This window comes from Cydia splendana, chromosome 20 (genome assembly GCF_910591565.1).
Source record: "Cydia splendana chromosome 20, ilCydSple1.2, whole genome shotgun sequence".
Lineage (NCBI taxonomy): Eukaryota > Metazoa > Arthropoda > Insecta > Lepidoptera > Tortricidae > Cydia > Cydia splendana.
The window spans coordinates 16209617-16228754 of NC_085979.1; the positions used below are offsets into that span (position 1 = coordinate 16209617).

General features: G+C 38.3%; 1 protein-coding gene across 1 annotated transcript in view; it reads left to right on the forward strand.

The window, feature by feature from the left end:
* Window positions 1-19138, forward strand: part of LOC134800561 (facilitated trehalose transporter Tret1-like) — a 32478-nt gene that overhangs the window by 10183 nt on the left and 3157 nt on the right. The window contains exons 4-6 of the mRNA XM_063773048.1: window positions 2723-2875; window positions 9318-9444; window positions 11641-11876. Of these exons, the coding sequence (XP_063629118.1) occupies window positions 2723-2875; window positions 9318-9444; window positions 11641-11876 (516 nt within the window). The remainder of the gene's footprint in view (window positions 1-2722; window positions 2876-9317; window positions 9445-11640; window positions 11877-19138) is intronic.

A 19138-nucleotide genomic window follows, 5' to 3' on the forward strand; every position in this document is an offset into this window, starting at 1 on the left:
CTTGGCGCAGTCTGTACCATGTTTGTCGGCACATTAGTGGAAATCCAATGCATTTTTTTCCGTCGTATTTTTTAAAAAGCATTTCTTACTAATGCTCGAACAGTCTATAGCACGCAAGTGTGAGATTGGGACTGAGTAATTTCCCGTCCCTTATCCAGAGGACTACATGTCAAAATATAAAACAATCAGGGACGTATTTACCCTAGGGCCATCCGGGCCATGGCCCGGGGCGCCAATCCGCTAGGGGCGGCGAATGGGCCGTATGGCGCCCCTGGCGAATTGCATTTTGTCTTTCTTCCTTGACCTCCTGGGGCAGCGAAACGTATTGGCCCGGGGCGCGAAATTTCAAAATACGCCCCTGAAAACAATTCAAGAAATTTACCTTCTTGCCAAATTTCACCTAAAGCGGTTCAGTTGTTTAGCCATGAAAAGGCGACAAAGAGGCAGACAGAATTACTTACACATTTGTAATAGTTATTAGTACAGTTCTAATGGGATTTATAGCCATAAAGCTGATTATTTTTGACTGGTATTGTTACTACTTGGCTTGGCACCGACTTCAAACATATCAGTTGGTAACGCATAGACTTCAAAAAGGATAATATTTTATTTCATCCTTTTTGAAGTCGGTTTGCTTTTTTTTGTAAAAAGTTTTTATTTTTCCATTTTTAGTTTTAACGCATTGTTAAGAGCGCGACGCATGAATGAAAAACAAGATCATGTTTAACACTGAATTCGTGTACCTATTTCTTTAATAAATATGTAATCAGGAATTTTCTCGAGTCCGTCTGGGAAATTATAATTCCTGTCACTACTACACTAAATCCATCCTCCGCCCCGCCACTGACCCAATCCCTCAACGCCCCGATCACTCAACCTCACAGCGCATCAACTCCTGATCCAGGAACCCCTCGACCCTGAACCAGAAATTTTCTCGAGTCCGTCTAGGAAATTATAATTCCTGTCAACTAAATCCATCCGCCCGCCCCGCCACTGACCCAATCCCTCAGCCCCCCGATCACTCAACCTCACAGCACATCAACCCCTGATCCAGGAACCCTTCAACCGCCATTCCCCGACCCCTTAATCCCTGACCCCTTAACTCCTAACCCTAATCCCCGATAAGTAGCCTTACCAGCTTACCACGAGTTTGACATTGATATATTCGCTAGCATGTTTGTAACTTACTTCCTATGCATCTCGCTCGTACTAACCTTAGTGTGAGCGAGATGCATAAAAAGTTACATTTAGATGCATAAGACGTTAGCGAATGTGTCAATGTCAAACTCGTGGTAAGGCTACAGTTGCAGTACATCAAATTGGTGGTTTTCGGAAACAAATGCTCGAGTTACTTTAGAAAACCCCGAAATCACTTAACACGTGCCTTTAAAAATTGAGGAGTTCCCTCAATTCCTCATGGATTCCATCATCAGACCAGAACCAAAAATAATAAGGAAAGGTAACTTCTTCAAAACAAAAAAAGAATTACTCAAATCGGATCACAGGTGCCGGAGTAATCGCTGAACATACTTACATTTAAAGAAATCATCATCATTATCATCAAAATAATCATCATCATCAGGTCTACTTCATCAAATTGGTGGTTTTCGACAGAAAATGCTCGAGTTGCTTAAGAAAACGCCCAAAACACCATGCATGTGCCTTTAAAAATTGAGGAGTTCCCTCAATTCCTCATGGATCCCATCATCAGAACAGAACCAAATTAAAATGGGACCAACTCGGAGGTAGCTCCTTTCAAACAAAAAAAGAATTACTCAATTCGGACTACGGATGTCGGAGTAATCGGTGAACGTACATAGAAAAAAAAAATAGCCACAACCGAATACAGAACCTCCTCCTTCTATGAAATTGAAGTCGGTTAAAAAATAATGTTTTTTAAACTATATCATGTTACATATCAAATGAAAGAGCTCATTTTGAGAATCTCAAATATTATTTTTTTGTAATTTTAAAATAAACAGTTTAGAAGTTATTTAAGAAAATAGTCTAAAAATTATTACCGGAAACCTATTAGAAATATGCAATCAAGCGTGAGTCAGACTAATTACTTAGTTTTTGATCCGACCCCTACGGGTTTTTTTAAAGGCAATTCACTCGCGTTTCACATATAAAAAATACATTGTTAAAAATTGGGTACTGTACGGAACTCTTGGAATGCGAGTCCGACTCGCACTTGGCCGGTTTTTAGGGTTCCGTACCCAAAGGGTAAAAACGGGACCCTATGACTAAGACTCCGCTGTCCGTCCGTCCGTCTGTCACCAGGCTGTATCTCATGAACCGGTTTTTTTTTTAAATTTTTTTTTAGGGTAATTTATAATGCTAAAGTGGGGGTGTAATTTTTTTTCGCTTCAAGCCTACAGTATGGGGTATCGTTGGATAGGTCTTTTAAAATGAATAGGGGTCTTCAACAAATATTTTTTGATTAAGTAAATATTTTCGGAAATAATCGCTCCGAAAGGAAAGAAAATTGTGTCGGGCCTCTCTAACTTTTGAACCATGGTTTCAAAACATATGAAATACATCGTAGAAATAGAGCTTTAGCTTTTGTATCCGGTTACCATTACGTAGGTGACCCGTACGCATGCTTGCCACAGACATGGCTTTAAAACACAAATTCCATCCTTTTATCAGCCTATTCTCAGATAATGGTGTGACTTCAAATAGTTCAAATAAACGGTTTCTTTTCCAATTTGTGGGACAGACAATGGGCAACCTGCTGGTGTTCATCCTGGGCGACCTGCTGCCCTTCCAGACGGTGCTGTGGATCCTGCTGGCCATCCCGCTGCTCCACTTCTGCATCTGCCTGCGGCTGCCCGAGACGCCCTCCTACCTCATCAAGTGCGGGAGGAACGAGGTAGGTACAGAACTTGGCAAAGTTGCGATGAAACAGCTTGGGCAAAAATGCTTTCGTATGTCCGGATGTCCTCCTCGCCAGGTCGCATTTATCAGCTGATTCTCATGAAATTTTGAGAGCCGGTTTGATAGTTAAATATGTAGTTTTTTTTGTCGTTTTGTTGGTTGGAAAATGATCAAAATGGCGGAATTTGCCATGAAGCCAGTAGGGTCTATGGCGATAATGACTCGGTGGAGTAAGTATTTTTTATTTTTTCAAGCTTATCGCGGGTTATTTTCGACGCCGTGTCAAACACAAAAACTGTCACTCGGACGCCATGTCACCGAAGTGTCAAAACTGAAATTGAACTTTATGCGTATGCACGTAGAGGTCTATGTTGCTCTGTGGTCTGTGACCGATTAATCCGTCTTTGGCGTTGGACTGAGGTGCGGATATATCGGTCATTGGCGTCCAAAAGGTTAAGTAGCTCACAGAGTCACTAGTCTACTCACTAAAGTATTATTAGAAAGATTTTTTTTTATTTTTTCAATCTAGTAGGTAGGTATGTGGTGTTTTAATATAGGTACGTAAAACTTGTAGCCATGTTATAAGTCCCTATTTATTCAAAAAATGTGTCATATCCGCCAGTAGGCGAGCGCCACATGCACATTGTAAGTATAAGTAAGTATGTACTTAATTATTTTCTGATCTGACTATTATCATCACTACATCTTATACAAGTAACTGTCAAAAATATTTTTTGATAAGTACACATGTCTATCAAGTACTTCTCGAGACCTTTCAAATGAGCCTAAATTCAATGTGTTTATGTTTTTCCTTCGAAGAGTTTCTTTGGCTAGGTACCTTCCGACTGCATCATCAAATCAGCTCCATGTTAGCATATATTATTGCATTGTCATCGGAAATACAGAAGTTTGCGCTCAATCAGACACCCGGAAGTGGTTCAAATTTAAGTTACAAGATTTGAAGTACCATATGAATATACAAAGAGATATACTCGTAGGTATATACGCAGTGAAGCTAAATAAAAGTGTGTAACAAGTAAACCTCAAAAATATTTTTTGATACACACTTTCATTCCCGACTGTATTTTCTCTCCTTTGCATGTCTATCAAGTACTTCGCGAGACGTTTTAAGTGAGCCTAAACTCAATGTGTTTACGTTTTTCCATCGAAGAATTCATTTGGCTACCTTCCGACTGCATCATCAGATCAGCATAATATTATTGTATTGTAGATCAGTATATTATTATGTTAGCATATTATTGCATTGTCATCGGAAATATGGAAGTATGCAAAATTTCAGCTCAATCAGACACCCGCAAGTGGTTCAAATTTAAGTTACAAGATTTGAAGTACCATATGAATATACAAAGAGATATACTCGTAGGTATATACGCAGTGAAGCTAAATAAAAGTGTGTAACAAGTAAACCTCAAAAATATTTTTTGATACACACTTTCATTCCCGACTGTATTTTCTCTCCTTTGCATGTCTATCAAGTACTTCGCGAGACGTTTTAAGTGAGCCTAAACTCAATGTGTTTACGTTTTTCCATCGAAGAATTCATTTGGCTACCTTCCGACTGCATCATCAGATCAGCATAATATTATTGTATTGTAGATCAGTATATTATTATGTTAGCATATTATTGCATTGTCATCGGAAATATGGAAGTATGCAAAATTTCAGCTCAATCAGACACCCGCAAGTGGTTCAAATTTAAGTTACAAGATTTGAAGCACCATATTATATACAAATAGATAGGTATAGGTATATACGCAGTGAAGCTGAGTGTATAGATTTTTTCCCACTCGAATTTCTACCCATACCCTTTTTTGTCATTCGCTTATATCTCTATTATCAAATATGACCTACTGACATTTATCACAACATTTTTATTTCTTAGGTTAAAATTTTCTCATAATTAATACTTTCCAAGTCGTCTTATTCGCATTCTTTTTATTTCTTAGGCGATAATATTACCATGGTCCCACCGCAGCACCGCACTGTTTCTTTAAAAAAAACCTTTAGTTTATAACTTAGCTAGACGGAGCCCCGCTTCGCGGGGCTCCTATTTCTGGGCGGTTTGCCCTTCGGGCATCTGAAGCTACCTAACGAACCTAACCTACTTACACTTTTTCCCCAAAGTGTAATGTTTTCATGGACGTCACACTAAATTAATAGGTTAGGTAGGTTAGGTTCGTTAGGTAGCTTCAGATTCCCGAAGGGCAAACCGCCCAGAAATAGGAGTTCCGCGAAGCGGGGCTCCGTCTAGCTAATAAAGTTGTGAACTAAATATTTATTGAAAAGAAACAGTGCGGTGGGACCACATGGTAATATTATCGCCTAAAAAATAAAAATAAAGCAAAATAAACGACTTGGAAAGTATTAATTATAAGAAAATGATAGCGTAAGAAATAAAAATGTTGTGATAATTTGAGAATAGAGAAACAAGCGAATGACAAAAAAAAAACGATATGGGTAGAAATTCGGGTGGGAAAAAATGCGAATGGAAAATTTGCTACGCGGAATTAACGATTTTGGGGAAAAGATCTATACACTCGCCAAAAACTTTTTTTTACTGATGGCAATCATTCCATTCGCAAAATTTACCAATCGCGTTTTTTTTCTGTAGCTTATTCCCCGGTTTCTTTTTTTCCCAGTAGTAACAAATCCATTCTCATAATTTCCCAATCTTTATGTATCCGAATTGATAATTACCCATTCTCTTTTGTTCTTAAAAGCCCCGTTTCTGTTCGCATTGTTTCCTATTCTTATATTTATTTTGGGTGCCTTCTTGCTACCACTGTTTATGATTACTTTAGCACTAGGTGTATAAGTTTTAGAAACTGTAAACTTGCGTTTACAGTTTCTAAAGGGGCCCACTGATTAACAGTCCGCCGGACGGTATCGGCCTGTCAGTTAGAACAAAATTTTGACAGTTCCGAACAACTGACAGGCCGATACCGTCCGGCGGACTGTTAATCAGTGGGCCCCTTAAGATTTATCTTATCGAAAATACCTCGTCAACAACCACTTTAGATTGGATTATGCAGGATCTACAGAATTTTAATCACAGATGTCAGATCAGTAACAAAAAATAATGCTATTTTGTATTAAATTATTTAAAAGAAGGCAAATACATAAAATAAATTTAGCTGCCGTTATTTAGTGCCTGATGAACCCAAAATATGTTTAGTTAATCAATAACGAGAATATTTTCTCAAACCACACTCTATGTATTGAAATTAAAAAGTAACGATATCAGAAATAAGACTACCCCCACATAACTATTGGAATTGCAATTCTGACAAAAAGTATGTAAATACATACTTATTATAGATTTCAACAAATTAATAACTAGTAGTTCGCTCCGAACTGAGAACTCGCGGTTTGGCAAAAATTATATAGATCGATTTTGTTGCACCTACTTACTCGTATAGTGCGACGTAAAATGACTGTGGAGCCCTTAACTGATAGATTTATGTCACCATATAGATTAAAATAAACTGTATCTGTGGTAAGCCGAAATATTTCCTGTCAAATGTCAAATACCTATATTATGTTTATTTTTATCTTACTAATTATTTCAAAATGGTAAATTTAAAAACGATATTATAAAAGTGTAAGCCGAGCACTTTCATTTGATACCAAACTAGACCATACTTTCTTGCAAATAAAATGACCAGAATAGCAAGCCCCCTCACAAACAGCTTTTTGGCCTTCTTGCTTTTCTAGCTCAATAACTTCTTGATCGAGCCTGCACATAATTTAATGACTAAAATATAATGCCCTCGACTACATGTTTACCCAATTTCATTTAAATTAGAATAAATTTACTTTAGTTATTGAGTATCAAACTATCTTCTAACAGTTCAGCTTAAAAACATCGAAATGCCGGGACGTGCCGCTAGCCAGTCGCGTGTTCAAAGTTGAATGTAAGAACTTCGTTCGCTTCGCTCGCTCGTTCGATAAGTGCGTCAAGGAAAAAAATAGCATAGAAAAAATAATATTCAAAAAAATATAGAAGAGAAGCTATGCTAATGGAATTATCGCATTCGGTAAAAATAGATACCAACAAAATAAACTTCGGAAAAACAAGCGAAAGGAAACAAAACGACTGGTAAACTTTGCGAATGGAAAGATTTTGGCAAAAATATCGCCATACTCCGATCTTGCACATTCACAAGTAACCATCACGACCGTGAGCTAAGTAACTATTGTATCGGTAACTATTATTACCAACGACCGGTCTGGCAGTGACCCTGCCTATGACGAAGCCGATGATCGTGGGTTCGAATCCCGGTAAGGTCATTTATTTGTGTGATGAGCACAGATATTTGTTCCTGAGTCACGGGTGTTTTCTATGTATTTAAGTATTTATTTATTATATATACCATTGTCCTATAAGTATATATAATCTACCCATAACACAACCTTTCTTGAGTTTCCTGTGGGGCTTAGTCAATTTGTGTAAGAATGTCCAATATGTATTTATTTATTTTCTTTATTACGGGAAATATATTTCTATTTAATTCAAGTTCCTATATATATAGTGAAAAAGTAAAGTCAATTTAGAAGATAAAGATATGAAGGAATCCCTTTGATCAAAACAGATTTTGGTTAAGGGACCGGTTTTAATAAGGTTGAGAGCTTTCGACAAGAATCCGCTTATTAAATTTTAAATTAAATATTCCTAAATCCTGAAAATATGAGCACTCGCGTGAAATTATGATTGTTCGAAAATACGTAACGCTCATAGAAAAGGTAGGAAATTTCGTAATTGTAAAATAAATATGTTGAAACTTTAGCTACGTAATCATTGATTTATTAGATACTAGCGACCCGCCCCGGCTTCGCACGGGTTAACAAATTATAATACACCTAAACCTTCCTCAAGAATCACTCAAAACCGCATGAAAAACCGTTCGTAGTTTTTGAATTTATCGTGAACATACAAACAGACAGACGCGGCGGGGCACTTTGTTTTATAAGGTGCACAGTGGGACAAAAAACATTCTGTTGATGCGAGGTGTAGTGATTTTAATGTATGAATCTACGCAGAGCTTTTTTAGTAAGTATGCTTGTATGTACCACCGTCGATATAATTAGGTAAGTACGTAGGACGAGATAAAGTCTATCAATGGCCAGTAAAGTGGGTGGCCGTTAGTACAGTCAGCACCAATAGTAGCGGATGAACAATTTAACACTTTCCCATTTCTTTTCCTCGTGCTTTTTGAATGCCTTTCCAAAGCGCTGTGAAGGTAAGTACTCCCTTTTGGCATATACCTACTTAAATAATACTTACTTATACTAATCACTTATCAAGGCAGTCTATTGTGACTGAGGGGTAACTACGGAACCCTTGGAAAACTGAGCATGGGTCGACATGCTCTTAGCCGGTTTTTGTTAAGCAATTACTTAGATAAGTATTTGGAGAATGTTAGATGCTCTTGACGCGTATTTTGATCCGCCCTTTCGATGCTGACTGTACCTACCTACATGAGTAACATCGTTAGTAATTTATGCTTCGACATGTGGATGAGATTATGATGAACTCACAGATAACCACAATTAAAATGCCGCCTTCCTAATTGAATACCTATCTCAAATTAAGTAATGGCCCCCCTAAGTAATGGTCAATACAGCAATATATGTAGTTTATAATTAATTAGCTGCAAATTTTAGAAATACAAAGTAATCTCTCGTTTATTGGATTCAACCAAGACTCAAACAATCCTACTTCCAAGAATGAAACTCAACCCTTTTATAGACAAAATAAGCTATTCACTGAATGCTCATCTATTATCTGTAGGGAGTGTAGGGCAACACAATGAAAATACAGAAAAGAGACTCGACGGAAGTCACGATTCCTATTATTCTTAGTGGAAAATACTGCACAGTACCTACTTATTATGTGTAAGATAAATGAAAGTATACTGCTACAAACAATTGAACATCAGCGCATTGAGTTCGTATTGAGAAGATTCACGTGCATTTCATCTAGGTATGTATATATCTGTGCGTATTTTGGGTTAGGCAAGGGGAAATAGTTAATAGTTACGTGATTATTTATACGTACACAGAATAGTTAACGTGACAACTATTTATGCTGCAAGAGAAACAATCACTAGTAGCTCTGTGAGCTCGCACTGTAAAACTCGCACTGAAGTCGCAAAAACCGAATGTACTAAAATATCGCGAGATCGGCTGAGAAATGCGTACTGTAGAGGACAACATTCGGACTTCGGACAGACAGCTGGGCAGATAGGGCTCGTGTGGGTATCTCAAATCCTTTCACCAGAATCACTTATCCCGTCTCCGCCCCTTCATGGCCAAGAAATTAGACACCAAAACGAATAGGGATATTAAAAACATTACATTTTGGTTTTGTTTAAGTATGTATGTATTTCAAAACGTCCATGTCTGGTGTTAAACAGGAAACGGCGAAGGTCCTGAGCTGGCTGCGGTCTCTGCCACAAGACGACAAACGTATCAGCGAGGAGGTGGACCGCCTCATCATTGAGCAGACTACCAGCGAACCGAAGTTCTCACCGAAGCTGTTGTGTAAGTAACTTTCAGAATACAGACCACAATCTTACATTAGCATTGACCAAGTGGTGGTCAGGCAGTGAAGTCAGAAGGTACGACATGCCTAAGTAGGTACCTAAGATATGCTTACTAGTTCACTCTCCATTTGCAAAGGTTAAGTGCCTGCTGCGCTGTCTTCATGAGGAAACTGTACCTACCTACTGTAAAGCCTAAGAGTTAGTGGCGCCATGATGACAGAATGGAGATGTGAGTAGCTAAAATAGGTAAATCATTTTGGTTCATGCAGATTGACGTAGCGGTGTGTACCTATTATGTATTTCGTTGAGTAACACCTTTTCGCCTGGATGGACATTGATTCTTCATAGTTCTCGCAAATTCTATACCTACAATTTGATAGCACCAATAAACTAATCAAGGTTAAAAAATAGGAAAACAAAACAACCAAGAGATCAGATCACAGGTCCATTGGCCAATTGACTTTTGACGCCATACAAATTCATGCAAACGAATTAATGGGGCAAATTGGAAGTAATGTGCGATGCTGAAGCACGGTCTGTGATTGGTCGCGGTGGCCGGGGAGGTCTCGCCAATTGACATGATGAATCTGCACGTATTGTTTGCCTTTCTGTTTAATACATATTAAATGGGGTTATTGTCGCAAAATAAAGTTGTTACACTTACAATATTGGAATTCTGACTAGTATATAATTATGACATAAGTTAAAGCACTCGTCCCGTTTCGTCAAATACAATATCGCACGTATGTGTCTAATTCTAGATGTTAATTGCCTGTTTTCCTTAATTAATGGCTGGTATCTGTGAGACCGAGCTACTCTAGCTAGATCGATTTTTCGGCCCTAAAAACCCCCATATAGCAAATTTCATCGAAATCGTTATAGCCGTTTCCGAGATCCCCGAAGTATATAAATAAATATATGTACAAGAATTGCTCGTTTAAAGGTATTAGATAGATGTATTCATCCAGACTTCTTAGTAATTTTATCGTGAATATTGGAAAACCCAAACAATACCGACTTAAATGACGGTAGAAGTTATAAGTCACTTACCAACAACCACAGAACACCGCCTCGGTCTATAGGGGTTGGTCTGTGCCAACAACATAGCTACTACGGTCCGAACCCCTAAACTGAAAATCGTAATTAGATTCCAAAAAAAGTAAGACAATGTTGCCACTTTTTACTAGCGCAACTTGTATTTATGTAAAAATAAGTAAATAATAGTTATTTGTACAACAAGAGATCAAAGTTTGATATTTCTTCGAGTGCTTATTTTGAGTCCCATGCAAGCGAAAGATTCTATAATAGATTTCACGAGCGTAGCGAGTGAATCTAATTTAGAATCTTGAGCGTAGTAAGGGATTCAAATACGCACGAGATGTAAATAACTTTGATCTCGTGTAGTACACAAAATTTTTCACCCTAAGCAGTGAGAACATACCTAGAGGGACAGAGATAATAGAACCCAAGTATATCGAACTTGTATTAGACCCCGCATGTTGAAATGACATTTGACAATAAAGGTCACTTGAATGACATTTTGTCTCACTCAGTGAGCAAAATGCGATTTTGCTCACTCAATTTGTCTCACTCAGTGATCAAAATGCGATTTTGCTCACTGAGTGAGACAAAATGACACAGTGAGCAAAATCGCATTTTGCTCACTGTTTTTAAGAAGCAAAGTACTCTTGTTCGAGCTGCTGAGGTGAAAAAGTACTTTTTTAAATCGTAGGAGTAAAATTACCAATAAACAAATTATCTTAGCGTGTTTTTATAAAAAGGAATTTACTATTTTACAAACAAATTATTGAAGTGGCAACATTGTCTTACTTTTTTTGGAATCTAATTACGATTTTCAGTTTAGTGTAGGTAAATTTCATATATCATGACGTGAGTACCTACGCGTTTACTTGCGTTCAGTCTTATTTAGTATGGGATTTTGAACAGCGCGCCAAGCGGGACATTTTGGTAACTTAAAATCCCATACACAATGACACTTTTGACGCTGTCTGAAACCACCCTGGAGGTCTAAGTACCTATGGGAAAACAACCGCATTTCCATGACACGTGGCGCTTATGGCGTCAGCAGGAGAACAAAACCTTACTGAGTGTCTGAAAAACAGTCCCATCGGTTAAAAAAACCCGTATCAGGAATAAAGAATGACAGTTTCTGACAAGCTTGTTTCTCTTGCAGTCACCGACAAGACCGCCGTGAAAGCGTTCTGGGTGGCGCTGATCGTGAACCTGACGCGCGAGTTCTGCGGCTGCATCGCCGTGCTAGTATACGCCAGTCACATCTTCGAGGAGGCCCGCAAGGACGAGAGCACCAGCATCGCGCTGTCGCCGAACAAGCAGTCCATCCTGCTGGCGGTCGTGCAGATCCTGGGCTCGTTTCTGGCGTGCCAGCTGGTTGATCGAGCTGGGAGAAAGGTAAGATACGGTTAAAGATAGGTAGGCTGCTTCTCTTATCTTAGCATTTATCCCGTTGGGTTGGGATCCTCACTGCTGCGGAGAGTAGGTTCCGATTTCCAACTTTTCTTATCCACTTTGCCCGGTTCTGAGTTGGGTTGAGAGACTAATATTAGCCCACAAACCTAAATAAGGGTAGCTAAGGGTAGGCATGTGCTAACGTTTGCTCCGCTTCCTTTCTGCGGTCGAATCGGAAGGGCTTCATTGGCCATAGTATCCGTTTGCATAGACGAGCTTTCTGTATGTCAATAAATTTGTCGAAAATTAATAAACTCTAGGTGAGTACTGGGTAACATTGAGAACTGAACTATATCTTCGAAGTTTTAATGCCATTTTAGGTGGAGGTCGAACATAAATTGATTAAAAGGTTAGATAGGTGGGTATAAATACATAAAATTGTGTAGACGCAGGTACCAAATCTATGCAAGCGTCCTTAACGTTACTCTTCCTTTAATCATGCACAATTAGAAACCCATTTATCAACTGCTCAACGTAAATCAACGGAAAATCCTCCGCGCGCTAATATCCAACAATTAAGTAAATATGGCACTGGTCCGACATCGCACCGTGACAATGACAGCGTACCTAAGTGATACGCTGTTTATCTTTAGTCATTAAATTATGAGCACGCTCGATTAAGGGATTATTGAGGTAGAAGAGCTTAGAAGGCCAAAAAGCAGTTTGTGAGGGGCCTAGCTATTCGTCTGGTCATTTTATTTGCAAAAAACATGGTCGAATTTAGTATCAAATGAAAGTGCTCGGTTTGCACTTTTATAATATCGTTTTTAAATTTACCTTTTTGAAATAATTAGCAAGCTAAAAATAAAATAAAATAATATAAATATAATACTTATAGCTATTTGACATTTGACAGGAAATATTTCGGCTTAGCACAGATACAGTTTATTTTAATCTCTATGATTTCTAAGATGACTTAAATCTAGGGGAGGGACAGTCGTGTATAAAGCACTTTATTCGAAAAAATAGCGACATCTATATTACTTAACGCTAAACTTTTTTTTAAATATGGCTTCACTTTATTTCGTCAGAACGTCTGAAAAGTCTTGTATCTAAGGCATGAATCAAACAAAAAAACATCTGTTAGAACAGATTATTTATGGCCATCGTTGTCATGGAGGCGATTGTCACAAAAAAACTAATTTATCAAATAAAACTCAAAATATTATAGCACCCCATTTATTGTCTGTACTACGACATAATTCAGATAAATAAAAATACTTTCAGTTTTACAATGTTAAAAAAAACAAAGTTTTCATACGCCATCACAGTTGCTGAGAACTTTATTACCAAAAAAATTAGAAAGATTATGGCGGGTAGATTCACAACCTGCTGCATGTAATTGTGTTTCGTGGTCAATTGTGTGTTATTCCAGCCGTGTATGGTAGGTAATTTATTTACATCAACAGTATTAATAAATATCCTGAAGCCTTTCTTCAATAGTAGTTTATGTGACTGCTTGTAATATGGCGATTGTCCACTTTTAGTGTTTAGCAGTAACACTTTGGTTTACTGCGACATAAACGCGTATTGCTTGTGTCAGCGCAACCTAACGTGTATATATAGGCAGGCATTTAGAGAATATACGTTCTTATACTATCACACATAAGGTGTTTGACTTCTACTCCCATCACCCGCTCGAAACAACATAACAAGATCTCTCCTGTTATTTGATGGCGACCCAGACCAGCGAACCAACGAACTAATACTCAAGAAACAAGAAAGAATCTACAAAAGTAAAGTAAGTAAAGTTGAATACCAAATGTTTTTAAATGTTTTAGAGTTGAATAGTAAATGTTTTAAAGATGAAGAGTAGGTAAATGTTTTTAAAGAACGAGATTTATATTTTATGAGAAAAGGAAGTAAATTAATAAGTTAACGTTTGGGAGATGATAACATTTTAAGTGAAGATAATATTTTCTTATTAAAAGATAACGATATTTTTTTACAAGGACTACGACATTAATACGACACATAAAGTCAAGCTAAATAAAGATTGTTTGCATTATACCTATATAATTTATTAACATTTTTTTTTATTGATTTCAGAAAAAATTGTAAACAAGTAACATGCGTTTAAATTTTTTCTTCTGCCACCCCGGCGGTGAGAGGAACGTTCGGGGGAGGTGTAATATGGCGATTGTCCACTTTTAGTGTTTAGCAGTAACACCAGTGGCGGATTTCCCATAAGGCACAGTAGGCCCGGGCCTAGGGCGGCGAGATATTGGGGGCGGCAAATTCTGACCAAAAATTCGCTGATGATAACTAACTCAAAATTAGGCCAGGCAACGAATTCTCAAAAAAAGGCATAGAGGGAAATGCATGGAACACAATTTTTGACTTCGTAACTTTGTTTGAACTAGTTAGGAGGTGAACATATCAAAAGTCCCCGGCAGTAGCCCTAAGGCCGGGGGAAGAGGGGAGTTTGAAGGTCCCATTTTTCGATTTTTCACTTATATCTCGGAAACTATGCGTTCTAACGGTATGATCATTATACAAAATCAAAGCTGATTAAATTTTCTCCAAGTTTTACTCAGTCAGGTTTTTCGATATCTTGGTGATTTCGCAGTTTAGTTCGCGCCAAGATGGCTAAAAGCATCAGCTGATCGAGTTTAACTGTCATTTATCTACAGGGCTCTCCACACTTTTGCGCGAATCGCGGCGCGAAGGTTGTTCACGCCTTCGCGCCTTGTTCCCCGTTTTTAGTCGGTTTTTCGGCCCGCGTCAGCGGAGCAAGCCAGAATAGTGTGTAATGTGGAGTCTTGCTAGTTCGTAGAAGAAGGCGTGAACAATCTCGTAATCGACGCAACACTCGCGTTCGCGGCTTCGCGCCGCGATTCGCGCACGAGTGTAGAGGGCCCTGTAGATAAATGACAGTTAAACTCGATCAGCTGATGATTTTCAGCCATCTTGGCGCGAACTAAACTGCGAAATCACCGTGAAGTTTGCGAGTGTGGAGTCATACGTCAAAGTTGAAAGGACATTTTAGTCTTTAAATATGATTAGTAATAAATAAAACTACCCAATAAACTGTTAAAATCTTTCGGGTTCCTTTCCTCGTGAGCGCCGTGAATATTATTGTAGGAAATGTACTGCAAAATTACAGACGTTCAAGAACGGATATCTCAAAAAACCGGGAAAGTGCGAGTCGGACTCGCGCACGAAGGGTTCCGTACCATAATGAAAAAAAAAAACAGGAAAATAAGCAAAAAAAAAACGGTTACCCATCCAAGTACTGACCACGCCCGACGTTGCTTAACTTTGGTCAAAAATCGCGTTTGTTGTATGGGAGCCCCATTTAAATCTTTATTTTATTCTGTTTTTAGTATTTTTTGTTATAGCGGCAACAGAAATACATCATCTGTGAAAATTTCAACTGTCTAGCTATCACGGTTCGTGAGATACAGCGTGGTGACAGACAGACGGACGGACGGACGGCGAAGTCTTAGTAATAGGGTCCCGTTTTACCTTTTGGGTACGGAACCCTAAAAACTAAACATGCTACTTACCGGTCGAAAAACTCTACTGTATCAAACTTGTAGCAAATTTAATCAGCTTTCATTTTGTATAATGATCATGTCACAAGGACGCATAGTTTCTGAGATATTATAAGCGAAAAACCGAAAAATGGGACCTTCAAACCCCTTACCCCCCGCCCGCTCAAGGGCCTACGAGTCCAAACAAAGTTACTAAGTTAAAAATGTGTCCCAAGCATTTCCCTCTATACCTTTTTGTTGCCTGACCTAAATGTAGTCCATATGATGGGTGCTGATGCTGAGAAAGGGGGGCGGCTACAGGGCCTGGGGCCTAGGGCGGCAAAGACTGCAAATCCGCCACTGAGTAACACTTTGGTTTACTGCGACATAAACGCGTATTGCTTGTGTCAGCGCAACCTAACGTGTATATATAGGCAGGCATTTAGAGAATATACGTTCTTATACTATCACACATAAGGTGTTTGACTCTACTCCCATCACCCGCTCGAAACAACATAACAAGATCTCTCCTGTTATTTGAGCTACATAATGAAAGGCATTAAAATACGAGTGTGGGTTTATGAAACGAATGAAATGAGTGTTTTAATGCCTAATTATGTACAGTTACATACACTGCTTTATCTACACACATATTATAAACTTTCTATGATATATTCACTAACCTCATATTACAGCCGACATTGGGGCACTTTCCTCTCTGGCGGAACTCGCGGATATGAGCTGGCGTCTCCGAAATATCTTTATCGCACATTTTACACGAAACTTTTGTTATAGTTACTTTAAAAACAACAAAACAAATTATTTTTTACTTACAAACTAATTAAAATATAAACTGTACGTCAAATGGCGGCAAAAGAAAACTTTTTTCACGCATGTCACGCATCCGTAGTTTTTTTTTAATTCAGAGACAAACTAGAGTCGGGGTCGATTACCAATGCGGGATTTGTCAATATTGTATGCAATTGTCATTTGATTTCGGATAAAACGTCATCTCGACTGATATTAGAATAGGGGTCAAATCGAATTGCTTTTTTTTTCAGAGATGTTCGAAATTTGAATGCATTACCAAATCGATTTTGATATAGTAATGAAGCTATTACCACATTTTCACAGATAAGAAATTTGCTGGAACAAAACAGTTTATCGTAATGTGGGCCATTATTTACGGATTTTGAAGGCGTCATAGAGAGTTTATGATATGTGTGTAGATAAAGTTTTTTACGTTCGCAACATACTTAGACGCTATTTATGCTTCCCCCCCTGATATTGACGTTGATATTTCTGGTTAAGAATTACAGATGGCACTTCAAAATGGATGCAAAAACGTTCCACGAAAGGGCTCTCTTTGTCCTATATACCTATTATACATACTACTCTTTGCTTAAATTTATGGCTACAAACATAATGACCACCAAAAAATACTTTGGTACCCTAAATAAAAAAATCATGCTTACCAAAAAAAATTACTGAACACCAAAAAAATAAGACCTAAAAATACAAAAGTACCACCATTTTAATTACGGCTGCACTTCAAATTGTATTCAAATACCAAATATATTGAGTGATCACCAAAAATCATTAATGATCACCAAATCTTGAAGGCCAAATTAATGCGATATTTTAACCTAAATAAACCACTATGATTACCAAAAAATGTATACGTATTACCAACTAAAGTAAACTGATTCCAAAATTACTAGCTCCTCCCGCTCAACCCCCCGTACCCCGCAGTAGTAGCATTTCGTTATGCTACTAGAAAAGTAAGTTAAACTGCTATCAGTTAAGTGAGTTAGGTTAGGTTAGCACTGCGACCCTTACAGAAACGAAATGGTACTAGAAAAGTAGGTTAGGTTTGAACTGCGACCTTTACAGAAACGAAATGCTACTATAAAAGTGGGTTAGGTTGCGATCCTTACAGAACCGAAATGCTACTAGAAAAGTGGGTTAGGTTAGGTTAGAACTGTGACTGTTACATAAATAGAATGCTATTAGAAAAAGGTGACGAAGTGGATTAATTAATTTAATAGGATAAAGATATATTAAATTGTGGTTACAATTTTGGTGGTCATTTACTATTTTTGGGTTAACAATGATTATTTTGGAGTCATTTGCTTTAATAGGATAGCAAGATTTAAAAATTTGGTTATAATTTTACATTAAAATGGAGTTCTAATTTTGGTGGTAATTTACTATTTTTGGGTTTACAATGATTATTTTGGTGTCATTTTCTTTAATAGGATAGCAAGATGTAAAAAGATGGTTATTATTTCACATTAAAATGGGGTTTGAAATTTGGTAATCATTTACTATTTTTGGGTTAATAATGATTAGTTTAGTGTCATTTCCTCTAAAAGGATAGTAAAATATAATAAAATTACAATACTCTCCTAAACAACTGTACAGGTCCAGACCGCGCGAGGCTTTTGGCGGTCGGAGCCCGGGAAGCCGGTTACTGGCTACATGCCCATCCTTCGCCCAATACTGGTACTTTCTTGGATCCGGCCTCCCTTAGACTGGCGACTGGTTTGCGACTCGGGGTTTCGGTGTGTACGCCACACATATGCTCTTGTGGCACGGACGTGGACCGACTGGGACACCACGGATTATCTTGTCAAAAAAGTGCAGGCCGTTTTTCGAGACATGCGTCGCTTAATGACATAGTCCGTCGGTCTCTTGCCACCATCAATGTGCCTGCTCTTCTTGAGCCGACTGGCATTATCAGAGATGATGGCAAGAGGCCCGATGGAGTGTCCTTAGTTCCTTGGAGCTTGGAACGGATGTTGGTGTGGGATGCTACCTGCGTAGACACACTGGCACCGTCCCACCTTCAACGGACTACTGTAAAAGCGGGCGGAGCGGCGGAAAGCGCCGAAATTCTAAAACGTAACAAATATGAGCCTCGGTAGAGAGTACCATTTTGTACCATTTGGTGTTGAAACTCTAGGTCCATGGGGTCCCAGCGCGCATAAGTTGTTCGCAGAAATCGCGAAGCGTCTGGTTGACGTAACTGGTGACCGAAGAGCTGGCGGCTACCTCGCACAACGTATCAGCATTGCGATACAGCGAGGAAATGCCGCCAGCATCCTTGGTACAATGCCTCAAGGGCCTATTTTAGATTTAAGCTAGTTATTAATTTCGTTTAGTAGTACCACTGTATATATTTTGTATGTAAATAAATGTTTTAATTGATAAAATTGGTAATCATTTCACATTAAAACGGTGTTATAATTTTGGTGATCATTTATTATTTTAGGGTGGTAATAGTACATTATTGTCGAGGCTCGGAAGTAGCTACTTGCAGGCTGAGGATTCGTTTTAAACGGACGACCTTGGGAGTCCGTTTAATTGAATCCGAAGCCAGCAAGTAGCCTTCCAGCCGAGTCATATATAGTGCTTTTCTCAAAAATGGTGCAAGAAATATAAATATCATAGAAATATTTTACAAAAGCAACTTTCTTACGTATATATTTTCACAGAAAAAAGTAGAAACAATTGAAAAAATTAGCTTTGACGCCTTTTTATTTTTTTAATAAAAAAATAGAAGTGTATTTTTCTGCCGAAAATACGCCAACCTATTTGAGACAGCTAAATAGTCGCGGTACTAATCATCTGTTTGGCTGTTTAATGGGCCTGTGCCTTCATTTGATATGGCCATTTCAACTTTTAAAAAGTTTGGAACTCGACAAATAATGGAATTTGTATGCAACA